The sequence below is a fragment of the Schistocerca cancellata genome, chromosome 3 (genome assembly GCF_023864275.1).
Source record: "Schistocerca cancellata isolate TAMUIC-IGC-003103 chromosome 3, iqSchCanc2.1, whole genome shotgun sequence".
NCBI lineage: Eukaryota > Metazoa > Arthropoda > Insecta > Orthoptera > Acrididae > Schistocerca > Schistocerca cancellata.
Window position 1 is genome coordinate 409,269,781 of NC_064628.1, and position 21,287 is coordinate 409,291,067.

A 21,287-nucleotide genomic window follows, 5' to 3' on the forward strand; every position below is an offset into this window, starting at 1 on the left:
TGGAAATATTTAAGAAATGGCGTGTGCAGGACTTGAAATTAGAGACGAGTACTTCCACGTGGTGAGTACTGTGTGAGTCTCAATTTGTGTGTGACAAAGGATAAAGAGAAGTACTCGTCCATGGTATCAGTTGAGGGCTCGCGTGTGTGACGAATATGTTCTTAATATTACTTTGCGTGTTATGTTTCCGTGTGACGCTTGATTCAAACTATAATACTCTGAGAGTGATGCAAGGTGAGTCAGCCGTCTATCCAGCAACGCCACTTTGCTTGCATTGCACAGAAAGACGTGCATATATCCTCCAGAGTTCATAGTAGGAAAGAAAAGCTACGAAGTGGGGCAGTGTCGTGTGAAACTGGGATGAATTCTAATTGAAGTGGGAAAGCTGAAAGTGATGTGATTATAACGTTGTGACTATTCCTTGTGTTGTATTCCATGTTACCAGTGTGGTGTATTTCATGTAATTTAAGTATGTGTGGTTTGCATGGGAGAGTAGCAAGATAGGTTCAGAGGTAGTGGGTTATGCATGTTCCTTTTGTACCGCTCGGTCTGGAGGAAATTTTCATGATGATAGATGTGAGAGTCGAAGTGTGAGACATAGCAAAAGATCCATCATCCTATCCAGACAGTGCACTGTAGTGTTAGATAATTACGAGATCATAAGATAGAGAATCACCAATGTAAAGCCATGCCCACTGGGCGGAGTTTCTCATGTGCAACTGTTGTAGAAAATGTTATGGTGTGTTTAGGTTATAGAATTTATCGGAATAAAAAAGATAGTGAAAAGAAAAAGATTGGTGGCCTTTTCCTTCGAATAGTATGTTGTCATGATATCCAGAATTTATAATGTGTGTGCCATTCATATTCAGTGCGATGGCCACGTCTTGATCAAAGCCGTTGAATAAGAAAGAAAGTGTGGTATTGCCAGTGCGTAGTGAACAGTCAAGAGTTATGTAAATTACTAATAGTCAGATGTGCGTTATTCGTTTCCGTTGCGTAATATTCAAACAGGAGAATAATTTGTAACTTAATTGTGAGTACTAGAGCTCATGTTACTCGATAAATAAGAATGAATCCACTCGCTTGGCAGACCACTCATCTTGCAGGCCTGACTGCTTGATGCCACAGTATGAGAAAGGCATGTGGGTGCCTCTCACGTTCTCCAATATACCACCGCACGCAGGTGCACTTGCCGTACGCCCGCAGGGGAAATGTCGAACTAGCACCGTTGGGCGAAATTTTTATCTAGTTGGACTATCTCGTGGCTCCCTCAGCGTATGTATTCTGGTAGAGGCTCAGTAGCAGATAAATATGGGGAGCGCCTCCCCCCTCCTGCGGGGCCGGCGGGATTGTCACCCCCCCCCCCCCCCCCCCCCCAGGCAGCCCGCACGTTATTCGTTCATTTCTTTCGTCAGTCGACTCCACTGAATCGAGTTATCGAGTAGCTGTATTTTCCTATATAGCACGCGCATCCGCGTCATTATATTTTATGTTTCTGTCCGGAACATAGATAGCTAACACATACCTACCAGAAAAGTCGTGGCCATTCTAGTGATCTCGATACGTTATTCTGTCTGGCATTTGTTCGAGAAAAGTCGCGACTTAATTGCTTAGCTTGTTTAACACTCACCCTGACATTGATTGTCCTATTGATGATGTACTTAGTTTCATCATTTAAGGAAGAGAACCACAATTGTAAATTTATTATAGCGTAAGATGGCATTGTCTTGTATATGTGTCTAATCAGTTTAAAAAAAACTTTTCATGTGACTTTATTATTTTTTATTACGGTAAAAGTGAAGGTTGCTCAAGATATCTTTACCGCCTCCTCCTTGAGGTTTTTCTGCATCTGCCACGTAGAGGATAAGTCTCACCGTGTAGCATTTTTATATGAAGACATGGATGAAACGCGAAATTCTTCAAATAAAAGTAAATACAGGAGTCTAATTAACCGCTCGCAATCTGAACACTGTTGCACTTAATGAAAGAAAATCAGGGGCTAAACATACTACTCAGAGGAAACTGACGTCGGCGATAAAACTTCGATGATTTCAAGGCCTGAAAATTATGTGAATATCTTATTATCAAGAAATATCTGAATCACTTACAAGCTCTGTTACTCGTACATGCAACATTTTTTCCTGCAAGACTATTCGTAGCCAGATTTACTACATACACTGCAAAGAAATCATCACGATATATAAAACATCCTAGTAGTGGTAGGTGACTGTCGTATGGGAAAGTAAAGGAAACAGTATCTTTTCCGATTTTTTTTTTAAAAACATTAAATAAATGATATCCATTTTCATAATTTTTAGTACCTCTTCATAACTCCGTAACGAGGGTGATAAATCCGTAATAATTACGGACAATCCCCAATAGTTGGTAGCTATGTAAGTGCAGTCCTCTCTAATGTCCAGGAGACCATCTTGAACCGCAGTGACTTCAGTGAAATTCTGATCGTCTCATTGCGTAGGGGTTCCTTCCAGTTATCTTCTGTGCTAGACTGTAGTAGTTCCTTTAGCGTGTGGCCAAGTTTCATCGAGCTACCTTATTTGGCAGTGACATATCATGTCAAAATTATTTGTCCTTAAGTTTGGGATACCAGTACAAATGAGGGAGTGCTGAAAAGTAATGCCTCAGAATTTTTTATGTCTACATATTTGTGTGTCAACGTAGTCACCCTGGACACGAACACATTGCTCCCAACGAGAGACCAGTTTGTTATTACTACCACTGTAGAACGTCTGACTCTTTGACGAAGCCACAACCTCATCTCCACTTGAAACACTTATTACTATCAAAGTGAAGTCCTCGAAGGTGTTCTTTACATTCTGGAAACAGATGAAAATCGGAAGAGGCCAAGTCGGTTCTGCACCGAGGATTATCGATGACAGTGAATTGAAAGCGTCGGATTCTTGCGGATGTCGCAGCGCTCGTATGTGGTCCGGCATTGTCGTTCTGAAGGAGGGTGTACCATTTCTGGACGGCCTTTCTCCATTCGAAACTCGATTACAGCACGCTGATTCCCACGTACCGACATGCAATGAATAGCCAGAACATTATGACCACCTACAAAATAAGCGGTATGTCCGCCTTTGGCACGGATAACAACCGCGACGTGTCGTAGCATGGAAGTAAAGGGGCCCTGGTAGGTAGCTGGAGGGAAGTGGCAGCACATCTGCACACACAAGTCCCCTAATTCCTGTACCTTCCGGGGAGGGTGGCAGTTGAGCACCGACACCACGTTAAATCACATGTTCGATCGGGTTCAGATATGGCACGTTGGGGAGCCATCACATCAATTGTAACTCGCCACTGTGTTCCTCGAACCACTTCATCATCCTCCTGGCATTGTGCCATGTCGCATTACCTCGCTGAAAAATACCGCTGCTGTAGGGAAACACGATCGTCATGAAGAGATGCACGTGGTCTGCAACCAGGGTACGACACTCCTTGGCCGTCATGGTGCCTTTAACGAACTCCACTGGCCCCATCGATGCCCAGAGGGTTAGGGAGCCGCCGCCAACTTGTCTCTGTCGCACAGTACAGGTGTCAAGGAGCTATTCCTCTGGAAGAGGACGATTCGCGCCCTCCCATCGGCATGATGAAGAAGATATCGGGATTCATCAGACCAAGCAACACTCTGAAACTGCGCCAATGGCCAGTGTCAATGGTCACGTGCCCATTTCAGTCAAAGTTGCCGGTGTCGTGGTGTTAACATTGGTACATGCATGAGTCGTCGACTGCGGAGGCCTGTCTTTAAGTCTTCGACGCACAGTGTGTTCAGACGCATTTGTGCTCTGCCCAGAATTAAAGTCTGATGTTAGGTCGGCCTGCCCCGTTTTACCAGTCTGCCCAACCTACGACGTCCGACATCTGTAATGAAGGGTAGCCACCCAACTCGACGAGGTATGGACGTTGTTTCGCCTTGGTTTCGCCACATGTTGAAGACACTCACCACAGCACTCCTCTAACACCCGACAAGTCTTGCAGTTTCCGAAATGCTCGTGCTGAGCCTCCTGGGCATCACAATCTGCCGTCGCTCAAACTCACATAGATCTAGCGCCTTCCCCATTGTACACACGGAGAGCAAGCTCAATGATATTACATGCGCCGTGCGTGTGTCTGACAAGCAGTCATTCCTCGCCGGGTGACGCTACTATCGATGGACGGGTTTATATCGATAGTAGGTCGGTGATCATAGTGTTCTGGCTGATCAGTATAGTTATGTCACCCACCGCCATGTTACAAGGTCCAATTCGGAGAGCCCTCTAGCAGCAGAGGACTGCAAATCTGTAGACATGAATAACAAAGGTCTGGAGCGCGCGGAGTGGGAGGCGCCATGTTACGGATGGCGCCGCCCTCCCGCCGGAGGGCGCGCGCGCGCTTGTGTGTGTGTGTATGTGTGTGTGTGTGTGTGTGTGTGTGTGTGTGTGTGTTGTTCTTAGCGTAAGTTAGTTTAAGCAGCGTGTAAGTCTTGGGAATTCACACACACATTTGAACATTTTGAAAGGTACAGAATTCTATTTTTCAAAAAAATTCAGTTGGCAGTACTTTTGAGCACGCCCTCCTATATATACGGAATATATCTCACTTAACAGATGCACTTACACCTTGTGTCCTTTGTTTTGCTGTTGCGGCATTCTTTTTTTTTAAAAAAAAAAAAGAAAGAAAGAAAGCACCTGTGAGTGGTTCAAATGGCTCTGAGCACTATGGGACTTAACATCTGAGGTCATTAGTCCCCTAGAACTTATGACTACTTAAACTTAACTAAGCTAAGGACATCACACACATCCATTCCCCAGGCAGGATTCGAACCTGCGACCGCAGCGGTGGCGCGGTTCCGGACTGAAGCGCCTAGAACCGGTCGGCCACAGCGGCCGGCGTGAGTGGTTCGACTCAAGATGAAAACGAAAATATATTCGCTGTCAGTAAAGTGTAGTGAACTAAAAATCAGACGCCTGTATGCAGAAGAATATTAGGAAACAAAAAAGCCTTAGTTTGTAATTTAATACGATTTTACAGAAGTAATGTGAAACATGAAAACTCTTAACGATCTTGGCAAACATCCACTATGACCACTGATGATGCTTTGAAATTATTACCGTCCCAAAAGACGGTATATAACCATATCACTTGAACAAAACGTCGCAATGACTTCACTTTATTTTTTTCGCTGAGCTCTCTTGTGTCAGCGATGATTTTTTTTTCACCATCTGGTTTCGAACTGCCTACGTCTGAGATGAGAAGCTCCGTACAGCCGCGCGTTAGCAAGCTCATCTGCAGAGTGATCACCATTACGCTACGTTGTAATCACAGAAAACGAGCCTACTGGAGAAATGAGTAGATAAGTGCAGCACTTAGGCCTACCAGTAGTGGTTTGCTTACTGCTCCTCTTGCTGTTGACGGCCGTGTTGATCATGACGCCCAGCTTGGTGAGGCTGGCCTGGCGGATCATGGCCCCCCCGCTCGCCCTCACCATTGGAGCCGCTGGCGGGGCGCGCGCCGCACGCCTGCCTCTGCCGCCGCCGCCGTCGCCGCAAGAGCAGCCGTGACCGCGACCGTGACCCGCGACGCCGCCACACCGACCTGCGGGCAGCACGCGTGCCACACGTCAATAAACGTCCAGGGACAGCGTACCTGTCAGTTTGTCTTGTAAGGGGTTCGACAAAAATACGGAAACATTGCGAGAAATGCAAGTGGAACATAAATGCAGATGCTAGCTAAGCCCGTACGTTTGTGCCGTTGTATCTGACGACGAACAGAGCGACACCTGCACAATGTCCTCAGTACGTTGCGAGTGTCAGCCGCGGCAGAACACTCAGATGACGAAAGTCATGGGATACCACCTAACATCGTCTCGGACCTCCTTTTACCGGACGTAGTACAGCAGCTAGATGTAGCGCGGGCTCAACAAGTAGTTGGAATCCCGTGCAGACATATCGAGTCATTCTGTCTCTGATAAAAATAATAGAGAAACGTTAAGACGTTTTAATACGCAAGGTATTTTACAAAGTCTCCCCCCCCCCCTCGCCTTCCACACACTCACACTCACTTGAGTATAACGCACAAAAGTCCTTCTTTGGGATGGTATTCAACGCGCGTATCTCGTTGATTTGATTGCTAATTATGTCATCAAAGCGTTGACCCTTCGCGTGAATTTCTGCAGTTTGTCATTTTGTGGTACGTTCTTACTGATAACACCAACTCTCTCACCCATGACGATTTTTTCCAGAAAAGAATGGTCCGCGTTTTGAACTGCATTCAAGTCGCGACAGGCGCCCACTCGTCGTTGTTTTTGTTCGGCAGTCAAGGTGTGCGGGGCGAACTTCGCACACACCTCGATCGTCTTCAAAACATTCTGTAGACCGTTTTGAACACTTGTTTTAGAGCTGTTGCTCCACTGCGGTTTGTGCTACAACAACGCTGACTCTGCGACCGCACGTCCTGCGTGCTCACAATTGACTGGTCGAATGCACATCTGTTATTCACAGGAATACAATCAGTCTAGAAACTTACTGGGCTGTCTTTGTGCAAATTGTGCAATTATTTATGAAGTAGTATGACCTACTTTTATATCGACGACGAGGAATTCTTGTGCATATGAAGTGAAATATGTGAATATTGTTGGACACGAAGGCAATGTCCTCTTAACAGTAAAGAATACGTATTGATGTGCTCAAGCTTGGTGATTGGATGAAGGGTTCTAACAAGTCATATCATTCTAAACGGAGAGATCTTCACACGTAAAATTAACTGCGAGCTGTAACGTTACAGAAGTGGCGTGAGCTCCCTATTCAGAAATTTTGGTACAAAATAAGAGCCTGTGGTAACGCTACATCGCCATAGCTAGCCGACGAGGAAAAGGCAGCTATGAAATGTTAGGAGAGTGGCGATAAACTGAGTTATTGCTGGGTTTTCCTTCCACAGGAACCGGTAGCCAACGATTAGTGCAGCTGTCTCGTGTCCACTAAACCACGTATTAAATAGTCATGTGCTAAGAACACTGTCTCAGCGACCATTTAAAACACGTTCAGTTTACATAGGTCAAAAGACGCTTCTCTGGGACGCGTGTATACAGAGATACATGCCATGTTAAATGTACGATAGAAACTATGAAAATTACAGTATGTCTAAGTAGATAGGCAGTAGACAATGAGTTATTAAGGTCAACAGCTGCTAAACGCGTAAATCAGCAAAGTCATGCTACATTTTAAATTAAATAGGTTAGTGAGAGCTATTATGTCTGTAAGTATCACATACAGGGTGTTACAAAAATGTACGGCCAAACTTTCAGGAAACATTCCGAGCGAGCTCTGATTTCCCTTATTTTATGCACTCCCTCCGCACTCTTCGACACGTAAAGCAACAAGGCCAAATAACGATTTTTCAGAGGTGTAAATTTGCAAAACGTAACCTAAGGGAGTGATATACGACACCCGTTCCTTCCACTGACGCATAGTCCGGGCTGTTCAACGCGATTTTTCCACGGTCTTGTCGTGAAAGGTCTTCATGTCGACAATAGTCAATATATCGTCATCAGTATGCAGCGGTGTCCAAGGTGCTAGTTTCTGACGATCTTGGTGACTGTTTGTTACTGCGACGATAAGAAGGGGAAACGAGATCATGTCGTAATCTGTCACGTCTTTTCCAGGTCTAGGAAAGCGAACTGAAGACGCTTAGGCTTCTCACAATGTCTCTCAATAAGCAGGAGAGTTTTTGCGAATTATGAAATTCAGGAAGACCTGCAAATTTTCAGCACTCGATGGAGAGACTAGCATCTAATGCTCTACACAAACGAACTACAGTGTGCATAAATAGTTGTAAAGACCCTAATTGTTCGTTAGATCATCAATAAGTAATCATTGTTGTCCACAGTCATGAAATAGTCAGCCGTATCAATCCAGAGCGATTTATAGTATCTATGAAGCACTGGAAAAAGACATACGCAACTAAGAGTGATTAGAAGTATGTTAAGAAAATTTTAATTCATGGTCAAACAGGTCACCAACAACTCTCTAATTTTGTTAATTCTCAAGTAGTTTTTATGAATCTGAGATGTTTACTAAGTTGTTTAACGGGAGGAAACAGAGCTGATTGATCCATACTGATTTGTTTGGTCCAAATGATGATGGAACAGAATTCAATTTGCATGGGGTAAAATGATGGAGGAGAATGTTTTCTCTTGGAACACTTTCCAGATTTCACCTCTAGCCAGCCCTGTAATAGAAGTTTAATACATTTTCTTGTAATAGAAGTTTAATGCATTTTTAAGTGATGACACTCTCTTTCTATACGCTGCATCTTTTTCCGAAATTACAAAAATTATTCCAGAAAATAAAGGTATTTCCAAATATACAGATATCCTATTGAAATTTTAAAAGTGTTGCAATCAAAAAAATATTGTCAGTAATATGTTTAGTCGCTTATGTGATAAATTATTACTCTATTACACACCAATAATCAGAAGTGAAATCAAACCAAGCTGAATTTGAATAAAAAACCAATTACAAGTTAGATACGTTTTGAAATTTACTGTATTGAACACTGACACAAATTTCCATTTTCAAGGCAGTTAAAACTGTTCAGACACTAATGAATCTCAATTATATTGCAAATAGCACATGTTCCTTGGTAAAAGGCATTCTTCTGTTTCAAGGTTCAAGATGGTGCACGACTGACGTAGTATGGCTTCGCTACCATGTGTTATATAATTAGTTCTAAAAATATACAGAATTTTACGTGGCATTAAAATTGTAACTGTAGAGTCTCTGCATATAAAAGACATCTACTCATCTTTACCCAGGCCAAACCACTAAAGATAGACGCTTGAAATTTGCAGAGGGTGTCGATCATGTACTGTGGGCGTCGTTTAAGAAGGGATTTTTCGAAATTCCACCCGTAAGGTGGTGAAATAGGGGATGAAAGGTTTTTTTAGAAAATATGTCGCCATTAATGCAATTTTGGAGCTAGAGCTACGAAAGTTGATATTAGAATTCTCTGTCCAAATTAAAGCACGTGCTTCAGCATTTTTGGAAACACAACCACTAAGGGTAAAAAGCTGGGTGACAGCATTTTTAAAAAATAAATCATTACTAAACATCTAATAAAGCATTTTTAAAGCTACATCCACGAAAACTGATATTTGCCGCCTTCTTGGTTAGAAATAAAAAAATTAAAAAAAAAACTGTTTCAGTGTGTCTGGAAATTCAACCTCCACGGTGGTGAAATAAGGGATGGAAATTTGTATGAAAATGTTTCATGATTAAAGAATTTAAGCTAAATCTAAAAAAATTTGTATTCTTTTCTTGCTTAGGGAAAAAAGTACGTGTTTCAGTAGTTTTGGAAATTCAGCCAATAAGGGGATGAACACTTTTATGAAAATATTTCGTTATATTAAAATATTTTTAAAGCTGTATCTATGATCCCCTACGTTTGATTTCAAAATCAGTATGTGTCAGGGGATGGAAGTTTCAATGGAAATATCACCACAAGAGCTCATAAGGCAGAATTAACAAAGATCTACGATCCTTAATTGCCAGAACGAGAAGTAAATTCAGAAAAAAAACATGTTTCTATGGCCTTAATTAGCGTGTAAAGCTTAGAAGGTGTTGCAATTTGTGAACAACATAAAAATTCGATTAAGGGAAAACAAAAACAAAAGGAAAACAGTGTAGACCATACAGTCAATGTGAGCGAAGCTACGGGCGCTAAGCTAATTAACAACCTACCGCAAATGGCATTAATATATTTTACAGCACTTAAATGTATAGAACTACAAATATTTACAAACGCTGCACAGAGCGCGACCTCATACCTAACAACAACAAAGACTATAGAAAATGTTGAAAACTGCTTAAGGAGCCTCTACTGCGCATTCCTTCTTGGAATTCTAAAACCATTCGCAACTAAAGTACCGACGAAGAAACATCATGCGTTCCTAAGTACACTGCCCTCCACTTGCAACTCTGTCAGTTAGTCATACCTTATGTAAGCTACACAACACATTGTATGGTGGCTAGCTGAGTGGGAAAGGAAACGCCAACTACACATACTGTACGTCAGCCCGGATTTGCTGCATTCCGATTATATATCTAGAAAGAAGAGAATAGTGTTAAGATTACGGTTTTACATCATCTTGACGACGAGATGACTAAATACGGATCATAATAAATTCTGACAGAGCAGGAATGGGGGCAGAAACTGGCGGTGACCTTTTTCAAAAGAACCACTCGATATTTTTTCGTAAGTGATTTTGGGAAACCATGCAACATATGGCTCTGGGCGGTCGGAAGACGATCTAAATGCTGCCCCTCGTTAATGCGTGCTCAGTGCCTTATTCATTGGGCCACTTCGTTCGGTACCAAATGCAAAACTGAAATGGGTAAAACGACACTGATTCATACTAGGAAGATGTGGGCTTCATACAGCCAGTCTGAGCTTTAGTTGTGTAGTATGTGCCAGCTGGTTCTACTAACCAGCTCCTTGCTGACTTGTTTTCACATGCTGAGCTATAGCGGTCTTTCTCTGATGATCTCGATGTCAACGGGACTACAACAGCCCCATTCCAACAAAGCTTCATTCCAGAAGACAAATCTTTCCCTGGGCCTGATCCCTTCTTCCCCTGGCCTTTCTCGCACATACTGGATTCTTAGAATGTACTGACTGTAGCATTCCAGATACTGGTTCGGTAATTTGAGAGTGCGACAGACAATTAAGGCTTAAGAAATTTGCTCAGTTAAAGTCCAAGAAACAACCCTTCATTGTGCGTTAATGTTTACTAAGGTTCAAAGAAACAACTTGATGTTGATGCTCGACAAACGATACACTCTAGTAAGACAAGAACTCTGCTTGGCCTGTCTTTATAAGAATACAGCATGCACTGAAACTTCTACTCAAGAGAACAACAGGCATGCCTATTACCAGTGATAGCAGGTTTGCGCCTGTCTCGAGCAAGACACCGAGAAATGGAAGTCCCATCAATAACTCCCCCCCACTCCCCCCATTCCCATTCCCAATCAAAAAAAGGAACCGTGATGTCGCTCAAGAAGGGGAAGTACGAAAAGACAAGAAGCAAACATGCCTACCAACTTATAATAGCTTTTGCACCGTCTGCTTCATAGTTCTCTTCGAAAACCATCATGAGGTCTACATTTGGAAATATACAATAAATATTCAAAGAATTTCACAAACGACAACTAAAATGTGTCATAAAGCAGAATATAAAACTGTTTCACAAAGCAGAATATACACTACAGTATGCCTACTGACATACTTGCAACAGTCATTAGTTTAACATATCTTTTGGACCCTGTATTATGTGCAGATAAATTAAAACACTTAGGTTTGTGATCAAGAGTAACCGCTGATAGCATGAAGAATATCAGGTGGTTAGTTAGTAAGCCAGAGTTTCGTTCGTTATCAGAATCAATCATACAAAACTCTCCACCAACAAAGAACGAGCATAGAACACTGCGCACTAATCGTCAAAGAGCTATCGACCAGTCAATTAATCAAGTGTTCGTATCTAAATGGATAGTGCAAGGAATGCAATATGTATATGTATGCTCTCAAATGACAAACTTTACCGAGCGAAGTGGCGCAGTGGCTAGCAAACTGGACTCGTATTCGGGAGAACGACGGTTCAATCCCGTGTCCAGCCATCCTGATTTAGGTTTCCCGTGATTTACCTAAATCGCTCAGGGCAAATGCAGGGATGGTTCCTTTGAAAGGGCACGGCCGGCTCCCTTCCCCGTCCTTCCCTAATCCGATGAGACCGATGGCCTCGCTGTTTGGTCTCCTCCCCTCAACAACCCAACCCAACAAACGTTGAGATTCTCAGTGTTTATTGGATTTATTTTATGCTGTAGCTCCGATAATAATTTTCGATAAGAGTGGAACTGGTAAAAGCAATTTCAAAACCTTTGTAACATGGAAGAGATACATACTGCAGTAAGATACTGAAAGGGAAAAGGATTATGTGACAATGCATTTCACATGGGAAAAAATTAAAAATGAATCCTAGCCACGACCTAGGAACTGACTGGTAAGGCAAGTGGATGATGAAAAAATTGGAGAAGTCGTCTTTTATTATGTATGGTCGTAATGCCAAAAAAAAAAAAAAAAAAACACGTTTCGAAGAGCGGTCATAGCCGAGGGTGTTATTAATTCAGTCTCAGATATAATTTGGTAAATCAAATGGCGTTGTCATAACAGGTGTATTTAACAGGAAAAATGATACTAGTTGTACAGGGTGAGGCAGTGAAACGGCACGATTTTGTAAAACCACCAAAGATTTACTTACAAGTAAAATCATAATAGCTGAACATGGATCTCAAGTACAAGAGTGGAAATTAAAGATTTAAACTTAAAAACAATCATTTTTTAAATATGGTGTCAGTGAGGTGTCGTCCTTGGTTTTGCACACATTGTCTAAGCCTGAGATGAAATTGTCCCATGACGTTTCGTAGCATCTGAACTGGAATGTTGTTAATTTCCTGTCGAATTCGCTCCTTCAGGTCTTCTTTTGTTCTTGGTGGATTTTCCTGGAAGACTTTGCACTTGAGGTAGCCCCAAAGAAAAAAGTCTGGTGCCGTCAGATCTGGTGAACGGGCAGGCCAGGGGAAATCGCCATTCCTGCTGATTAGACGTCGTGGAAATGCAAGTCTGAGCAATTCCATTGAGACATTAGCATGGCTTGTTGCACCATCTTGCTGGAAGAGTGTTTCAGCATCTGGATCATGTCGATCAATTCCAGGCAGACCAAAAATGGTCAACATGTCAGCATAACGTCCAGAGTTTACCGTCACTGTGTTGCCATCTTCATCTTCAAAAAAATAGGGCCCCACGATTCCACGAGATGACATTGCGCACCAGACTGTTACTTTTTCAGAATGGAGAGGTTTTTCATGAAGTTCGTGCGGGTTATCTGAGGACCAATATCTGAAGTTTTGCTTATTTACGTACCCACTAAGATGAAAGTGGGCTTCATCACTCATCCATAAGTTATGCACTCTTTCTTCATTTCGTTCAATAACGTTAAGCATTGACTGGCAAAAGCATATACGGTTATTGTAGTCATTACGTTTAAGGGCTTGCACTACCTGAATTTTGTATGGATGATAGTGAAGGTCACTCTTCAAAATCCGTCTTACTGATCGATTGCTGAGACCAAGTTCTGCGCTGTGCCGTCTCGCGGATTTTCGCGGACTTCGTCCCAACGCTTCGCGCACACGATTAATGTTCTCGGGTGTCCGGATTGTTTTTGTGCTGCCGCCTCTTTTCTTTGTTGTGCTAGCAGTAGCTTCAAAGGTTTTAACCCAAAGGAGAATGGCTTTCCTTGATGGCACGGGAGCCCGTGGCGGCAGGTTGAATTCACGACGAAAGGCGCGTTGAGCACCAACCACACTATCCGCGTTTTTGTAATATGCCTTTACGGCATATGCACGTTGCACACTCGACCAACGCTCCATGGCTACTGAAACTTCCACCACTCTAGACGCCCAAGGTCACTTCCCCCACTCTCGAAACCCCCCTCCGCGCCCGACAACCACTATCGAAATCGTGCCGTTTCACTGCCTCACCCTGTACAATTCTTTTTATATTCTCTGTCACTTGCGTTCTCTATTTTATTTCTACTTTAATTCCTTCAGCAATACTTAAGCGTAAAGTGTCATCAAATGATGTTGCCTTGTAGGCTTATTTAGTTCGGCGATCACTGTTGGTCCTGAGTAGTCAGCTGCATAGCATCAATCATCATCCTTAAAAAGTTTGAGCAGACATTACATGGTAGTCCTAATTATCTTGTACAGCTTGTTGGCCCAGTTGTAGTGATTTATTTTAATCAGAACCTTTCGGTTTGGATAGTAACGGACAATGATATTTCTAAGAGCTTTTTATGCGTCCTATGTACGAAGAATACAGAAACATGCAACTATTGAGCTATGCAAAAGCATTTTAAGGCTACAGTACGTTTCATTCCAACCTAACGCACTTATGAAAATCATTAGAGGCTCTTACCCTCAGGTTACGGAAGAGAGAACTCACGACTGTTGATTATAGTAATCAATGAAATTTGCAGCCAAGGGTTCTTGAACAATTTCCAGCAAATAGGAAAAAAAGTCAATAATGGAAAAAGAAACTTCATTGTAGAATCTAGCTTGAAGAATTCTGAGCTGTAATGTACCAACAGTGCAGTTACTAAGGGTAATAAGTATGTTTAGGTGTTACATGGATGTTGCGAGTGAATGAGCAACTTCAATGCCACTACTGTTTTATTGAGGAGAATGGTCGAATGCGAATACCACTTGTTCCCATGTTCCATTAACATGTCTTACAAAATCCTGATAACCGCCATATTCGTGAAGGAATCCACAAAACAATTCAGGAAAAGGAAGTCGTATTTGTTGAAATCAACATTTCGAGAAAGTTTCTATTTGGGCGAGAATGTGTAATGAGTTGCGAAAGGTAACATCGAAAATTAATCGTTTGATAAAGTTGGTAGACGTTGATGCATAATTTTCTTTGGTAAAATAGCTTAATAAAACTGTTGATTGGCAAAACTGAATTAAAGTTAACCTCACTTTGTAGCCTGCGATTAAATGTAGCGCAAAGGCATCTGCCCAAACTTTCCTAGTCTACGGTCAAGTACAGTTCTGCGCTTCATTACTGAGAACTAGTAGCAGTTTTGCAAGAAAGAGGAGTTGATATGGTTTTCTAGCACGGGTCACCAACCCCTGTATGAGTCTATTAGAATTATTCCGTTGAAACGCAAAACCGCGCCTTCTGTGACTTACGATTTTGAGTATGATCCCAGTTAATCACAATGCCTTAGATAACACAACAACGCATGTTTTTTTACACTTGCAATAACCAAATTTTCAGACATGTTCTAGTAAGCCACACAGAACCGAGAACTGATGAATCTTAGAAAATTTACTAAAATCTTGCAGTATACGAAACTAGTCTGAACGAAAGAATTAACAGCGATCAAAATTACTTTTTGGCAAAACATTCATTAAAAAGGTAATTTGTTTATTGGTCAAGGTTCCAGTTGATGAACATATATTTAACATCATATTGCTATAACACTGGATTTGGCAATCTTTATTTATGGATCTCACATTTTGTGATACAAATATGGTTTCCACTTGCATTAGGCAGTTAAGTTCCTATCTTTGCTACTAGTTCTACAAGAACGTTGTGTTGCTTACACGTTAACCTTCACGTTATTAACTCCCGATTTCGACGCGTGACAGCTGCAGCAATTGCGGCCATATTATTAACGCTGAGGCATTATCTTTGTTATCTGAACTGTCCGTCAAACGCTCCCTACGCAGTACGCACAAACCTGTTATTAACATGGCATGACAGGTAATAAACAAGCGAATTTATAAGCAAGGTTCTCGAGGGTGCATCGACAGTGTGAAATTCACATCTACATCTCTACATCTACGTGATTACTCTGCTTTTCACAATAAAGTGTCTGTCCGTTCATTGCTCATTTGATAAAATTTGCACGAACACTGCTACTGACTGACTTGTTTTTAAGTCGTTCTCCACATTCATGAAAGACTGGTACGCGCCTGTCTCAACGAAACAGATAAGCACACAGTAGGTGCTACATCGGAGGGGCATCTGTGGAGAAGTCAGATTTGCTTATAGTCAAAGAGTGGCAGGAGCAGCAGCTTTTATAGTAGTTGCGTGGTCAAGAATGTGGCCTTGTAACATTAGTCAACATGGACTTGCTATGTTGGTACTATGATCACCTGCGAGCAGGACGAAACTACAGCCGTAGTATTCCCTAACGACATGCTGCTCTACTAAAAAGTTTAATGACGATATCATCCTCTCGGGTAAAATATACAGTATTAAAATAGTTCCTGATTCGGATCTAAGGGCGGGGACTACATAGAGGGTGGCATGTTATCGATCTTAATCGGATAGGTAGGTTAGAGAAAATGAAAAGCGAAAAGGATTGGTTGACGTTACGATGGGAATTAGTGAAGTTTGGTGCAGAGATATTGAAAATAAAAGAGGTGTGTCGCAGGAGTACTATACGAATGCGGTTCAGCTGCTATGAGCAGCATAGTGAATGCGTTATAGTGTCCAAGGAAGACTGTGTTCAATTCATTAAATGGAGACAAAAACGTAATTGTAATGAGAAACTGGAAATACATAGTAGGAAAAGGAAGGAAAAATAGTACGTGAAAATGGGTTGGAGGAAAACAATGAAAGGGAAGTCTCCTGATAGAATTTTGTACTAACCGCAATGTAATCACTGCAAACACTAGGTCAAAAAATTATTAAGGAAGATTGTATACGTGGGCGTCTTGGGGAAACACCAGGATGTTTCAGATACGTTATGTAATTGTCACACAAAGATTTAGAAATCAGCTCTCAAACTGCAATGGACAAATAAGAACAAAAAAATGACGAACTGCAGATTAAAACTGGATAAATTACATAAAAGTAGGAAAATAAGGCAATGGATTGTCAATAAATAGAAGACCCAGAGGTTGTTGTGAATTTCAGAGGGAGCATTGAATGAAATAGGAATAGCTCAAGGTGTTACAAGGAGAAAATAACAGATGATGAATGAATGGCTTTGAGAAATGAAATAATGAAGGTAGCAGAGGATCAAACAACAAGGCTCATCAGAAATCCCCTGAATGAAACAAGAAATACAGAACGTAAATGATGAAAGGAAAAAAATATAAAATTGTAGAAAATGTATTAAGCAAAGGAAAATAAAACCTGCAACAACTCATTTCCTGGCTGTGCCTGTGAGCTCTTCCCTTGGCTGAGGGGAAGGAGGCTCTCTTCGGCCTGTAGCTGATGGACCGATCTTTACCTTTAGTCCGATCCACGAAGGATGGCGGTTCGAGGCACGGACGGGAATGGCATTGTTGACGATTGCAAGCGACAGTTGCGGTATTAGCATGCGCGTGCTTTCCGCTTGAAGGAAATGTATGTCCCGCAAGAACTCGCTACGACCACGTTTAATGTTCGCATTAGTTGCGGCATTCAGGGCAGAGCGCTCAGAGCACTACTGAATGCTCATTGGCTGTCGGAGTGTGGGTGACGTAGGTGTGCAGAAGAAGCCTAAACTCGACCGCCATCATTCGTTACTCCAATTATAATCGTCCAAAATGGATAATGGCTTGGGCATAAGAGGCCGGTTCAAGATGGAGTGATTATCCCAGGACGGCTCATGTTTCCGACACACATGGCAGGCAAACTCCTAAAGTCCTGCCGGGGAGCAACATTTTACAGAAGCGCTATATGTGGGAGTTGGAAATGGTCAATGAAGTTGCCGACACTCTGCTCCTAATTCAGATGGGCTGGAAACCTCAATGTTAAATAAGGTGCGTTCGAGTAAAGGTACCACAAACGACTGCAACCGTTTTCAAATTATCTCTGCTGTGCTTCGGCAGTTTCGTGATAGATGCAACGGTCATAAATCTTTGTGTTACTCGAACGCATATTTCACGTCTTTCATTGTTTGGCCACCTGTAGCGCTAAATGACCTGCTCTCTTATGCTCAAACGTTTCCGATGGAGCATCAGAAGTGATTCATCTGAAAAGACCACTGTCGCCACTCAGCGGACGTCCAATTGCTTCGTCGCCGATGAACAGCAGTATGCAGCAACGTTCGCTGAACGGTCGTTGAGGTCACGCTGTTGGCAGCCCCTTGTTTTATCTGGGCGGTCAGTCGCTCAACAGTTGCACGTCTGTTCGCCCGTACACACCTCTGCAGCCGCCGTTCAGCCCTGTCTTTATGGCCCGTGGTGCACCACAGTTGCCTTGGCGCCGGTTTTGGACAATACCATTTTGCCATGCATGGTATATATTGACCACGGCAGCAGGTAAATATTTTCGACACTTAACCGTTTCGGAAATGATTCCACCCTTGGCTCGAACACCAATGATTATGCTCTTTCGGACCTCTGATGCATGGCTTCGTTTCCGCATTACGACGACTGCACATTGACATCGAACACAGGCGATTGCGACTGGACCGTGTAAATTCACTGGATAGTGTGGCAGTGAAAAGAGTTAACCTGCGTCCGCCCATAAACGTTTCCGATTAATCTGCGGAGGAGTACGTCGTGTAGTACGCCTCACATCGACAAAAGTGAGTCGATTATCACCGCGACCGTGAGTGTGATTTCACGCGACGCCATGGAAGCTCAGCTCAGGGGTACGGAAGGAAGGAACCCCCTTCGAAACGTCTACATAGAAGCTCTATACTATAAAGGAAACAAACTGAAAGACACTGTTACTGAAATTAAACTGCAAGCAGATGAAGATGAGACGAGAAATATGAGGTTGAGAGAAGAATTTGACAAAGGACTTAAAGTGCCTATATCGAACAAGGCGCCTATAGTAGAAAACATTCCCTCAGAACTGCTGAGACACTTGAGAGAGTTAATCGTGACAAAAATGTTCCAAGATACATGACACAGGCAAGCTGAGTCGAGTGCTCAAATGGCTCTGAGCACTATAGGACTTAACATCTGAGGTCAGCAATCCCCTAGAAATTGGAACTACTTCAACCTAACTAACCTAAGGACATCACAAACATCCATGCCCGAGGCAGGATTCGAACCTGCGACCGTGGCAGCAGCGTGGTTCCAGACTGAAGCGCCTAGAACCGCTCGACCACAGCGGCCGGCGAGTCGAGTGCAATGGACAGTTTGTTGGAAATAGATTAGCCAATGAATATTTACAAAAGTAAAACAAGAGTAATGGAAAACACTTGAATTAAATGAGGTGATGCTGAGGACTAATACCGGGTGTCTCTCCTAAGAGTCATCAGGTGCATTTTCTCTGGTGTTTCGTCAGATATCTGCAATTTCGTTTTTGCATTGCATAGCTGGATTCAGCGCAAACAATTACTGCTCGTTACATCGTTCATGCGATGCCCGTTGTCAACAGAAAGCGTTGGTATGTCCACATTACAAACAAAATTATTTTTAAATTGGAATTTTTCACACCCATTTGATAGAGCGCTCCCAAATTAGTGTAGTCTGATAATCGTTTTATCAATACGTATTAGCACGAATAGTGAAATACAAAGAATAAACAGCAATCCAGTAGCGTTGCATACTTAGCGGTTGCAGTCAGCGCTGGCCGGGGGAGCGCTGTCGCTGATGGCGTCCTGGTTATGCTTCGTATTTTACTGTCCCTGTTAACACATATGGGTAAAAGAAATGTCGTGCTAGACTAATCTGGCACCGTCCTATCGAACGGGCACGTAAAATTCCGCTTTAAAAATAATTTTGTTAGTATCGGGAAACAAACCGACGTTTTACGTCAACACTGGGTGTCGACGTGATGAGAAGTGTTTGTTTGCTCCATGCACGAATGGAAGTGAAAGAACACTCAATATACGAGATTTATTTTCGTCTGGCTCAGTGCCAGTGGCACCTCACATCGTTGAGAGGTTAAGGCTAAATTAAAGGAAGGCTGAAAATTTTCCGTGGTCGGACAGGAACTCGATCCCGCGACCTGTCCGTTTCCAGGCATGTGCTTTAACGGTAGACTACCATGCACTACAGGCTGTATAATGAGCAGTCTCACCTTATGCGTACTCTTTAGCAAACACGCTGCAGAAGGTCCCCAAACTTGCAGCTGTTTCGCACTGAAGCTCGCTCGGCTGCGTCGAAAATCCGCTGCACTGCAGTGGCGCGTGCGGTCTGAGACTGGCTGTCAAATGAGCAGACTCGAAAGTAAATAAATACGATGTGGAAAGGAAATATGTAGGACGTTATCGTGAAATGATTATCAGAAAAGAAAAGTCACCGCATATTTCGTGTGTTCTTTGACAATGTTACCAAAAATACGACATCTGTTATTGATAGATACTCTCCTCTGCTTGGAACAGTATGGAATATTTACCCCCTGAACTGAACATAACATGCCAAATTTGTCACAAAGAAGCGACGCCGCTGGTCATCGGTAATCTGTTCGAAGTGGGTCTCATCACAAAAGAGAATTAATTCTGCTCCTGTCAGTGAGATGCCTCACTCGCAGTGATTTTCGGCATTAAGTATGACGATGATATACAGGGTGATTCAAAAAGAATACCACAACTTTAGGAATTTAAAACTCTGCAACGACAAAGGCAGAGCTAAGCACTATCTGTCGGCGAATTAAGAGAGCTATAAAGTTTCATTTAGTTGTACATTTGTTCGCTTGAGGCGCTGTTGACTAGGCATCAGCGTCAGTTGATGCTAAGATGGCGACCGCTCAACAGAAAGCTTTTTGTGTTATTGAGTACGGCAGAAGTGAATCGACGACAGTTGTTCAGCGTGCATTTCGAACGAAGTATGGTGTTAAACCTCCTGATAGGTGGTGTATAAACAGTTTACAGAGAATGGGTGTTTGTGCAAAGGGAAAAGTTCTGGACGGCCGAGAACGAGTGATGAAAATGTAGCACGCATCCAGCAAGCATTTGTTCGCAGCCCAGGAAAGTCGACTCGCAGAGCTAGCAGAGAGCTGCAAATTCCACAATTAACTGTATGGAGAGTCCTACGATAAAGTAACTACCTGAACGTCAACTACCCGAGGCGATGGATTGGCCGCCAGGCAGCCCATGACAGTGCACTTCATCACTGGCCTCCAAGAAGCCCTGATCTTACCCCCTGCGATTTTTTCTTATGGGGGTATGTTAAGGATATGGTGTTTCGGCCACCTCTCCCAGCCACAATTGATGATTTGAAACGAGAAATAACAGCAGCTATCCAAACTGTTACGCCTGATATGCTACAGAGAGTGTGGAACGAGTTGGAGTATCGGGTTGATATTGCTCGAGTGTCTGGAGGGGGTCATATTGAACATCTCTGAACTTGTTTTTGAGTGAAAAAAAACCTTTTTAAATACACTTTGTAATGATGTATAACAGAAGGTTATATTATGTTTCTTTCATTAAATACACATTTTTAAAGTTGTGGTATTCTTTTTGAATCACCCTGTATACATGAAAGCAGCGCCGCGCGGAGTGGTCGCGTGGCTAGAGGCGCCATGTCACGAACTGCGCGGGCCCTCCCGCCGCAGGTTCGAGTCAACCCTCGGGCATTGGTGTGTGTGTGTGTGTGTGTTGTTCTTAGCATAAGTTAGTTTAAGCAGGGTCAGAAATTCACACACACACACACACACACACACACACACACACACACACACACCATGCAGGTAGTAAAACGACAATAAACAAGTATTATAAAAAAAAAGAAAAAAAGACGCGGAAAGTAGCGAGGTTGAAGTTTCCTAAGGTAATAGTC

The 21,287-nt window shown here is 42.7% G+C and overlaps 1 protein-coding gene across 1 annotated transcript in view; it reads right to left on the reverse strand.

Annotated features, from left to right (window-relative positions):
• Positions 1 to 5,503, reverse strand: part of LOC126175157 (protein phosphatase PP2A 55 kDa regulatory subunit) — an 87,637-nt gene extending 82,134 nt beyond the window's left edge. Inside the window, exon 1 of the mRNA XM_049921735.1 lies at positions 5,374 to 5,503. Within this exon, the coding sequence (XP_049777692.1) occupies positions 5,374 to 5,485 (112 nt within the window). The 5' untranslated portion in view covers positions 5,486 to 5,503. The remainder of the gene's footprint in view (positions 1 to 5,373) is intronic.
• Positions 5,504 to 21,287: the final 15,784 nt, after the last annotated feature.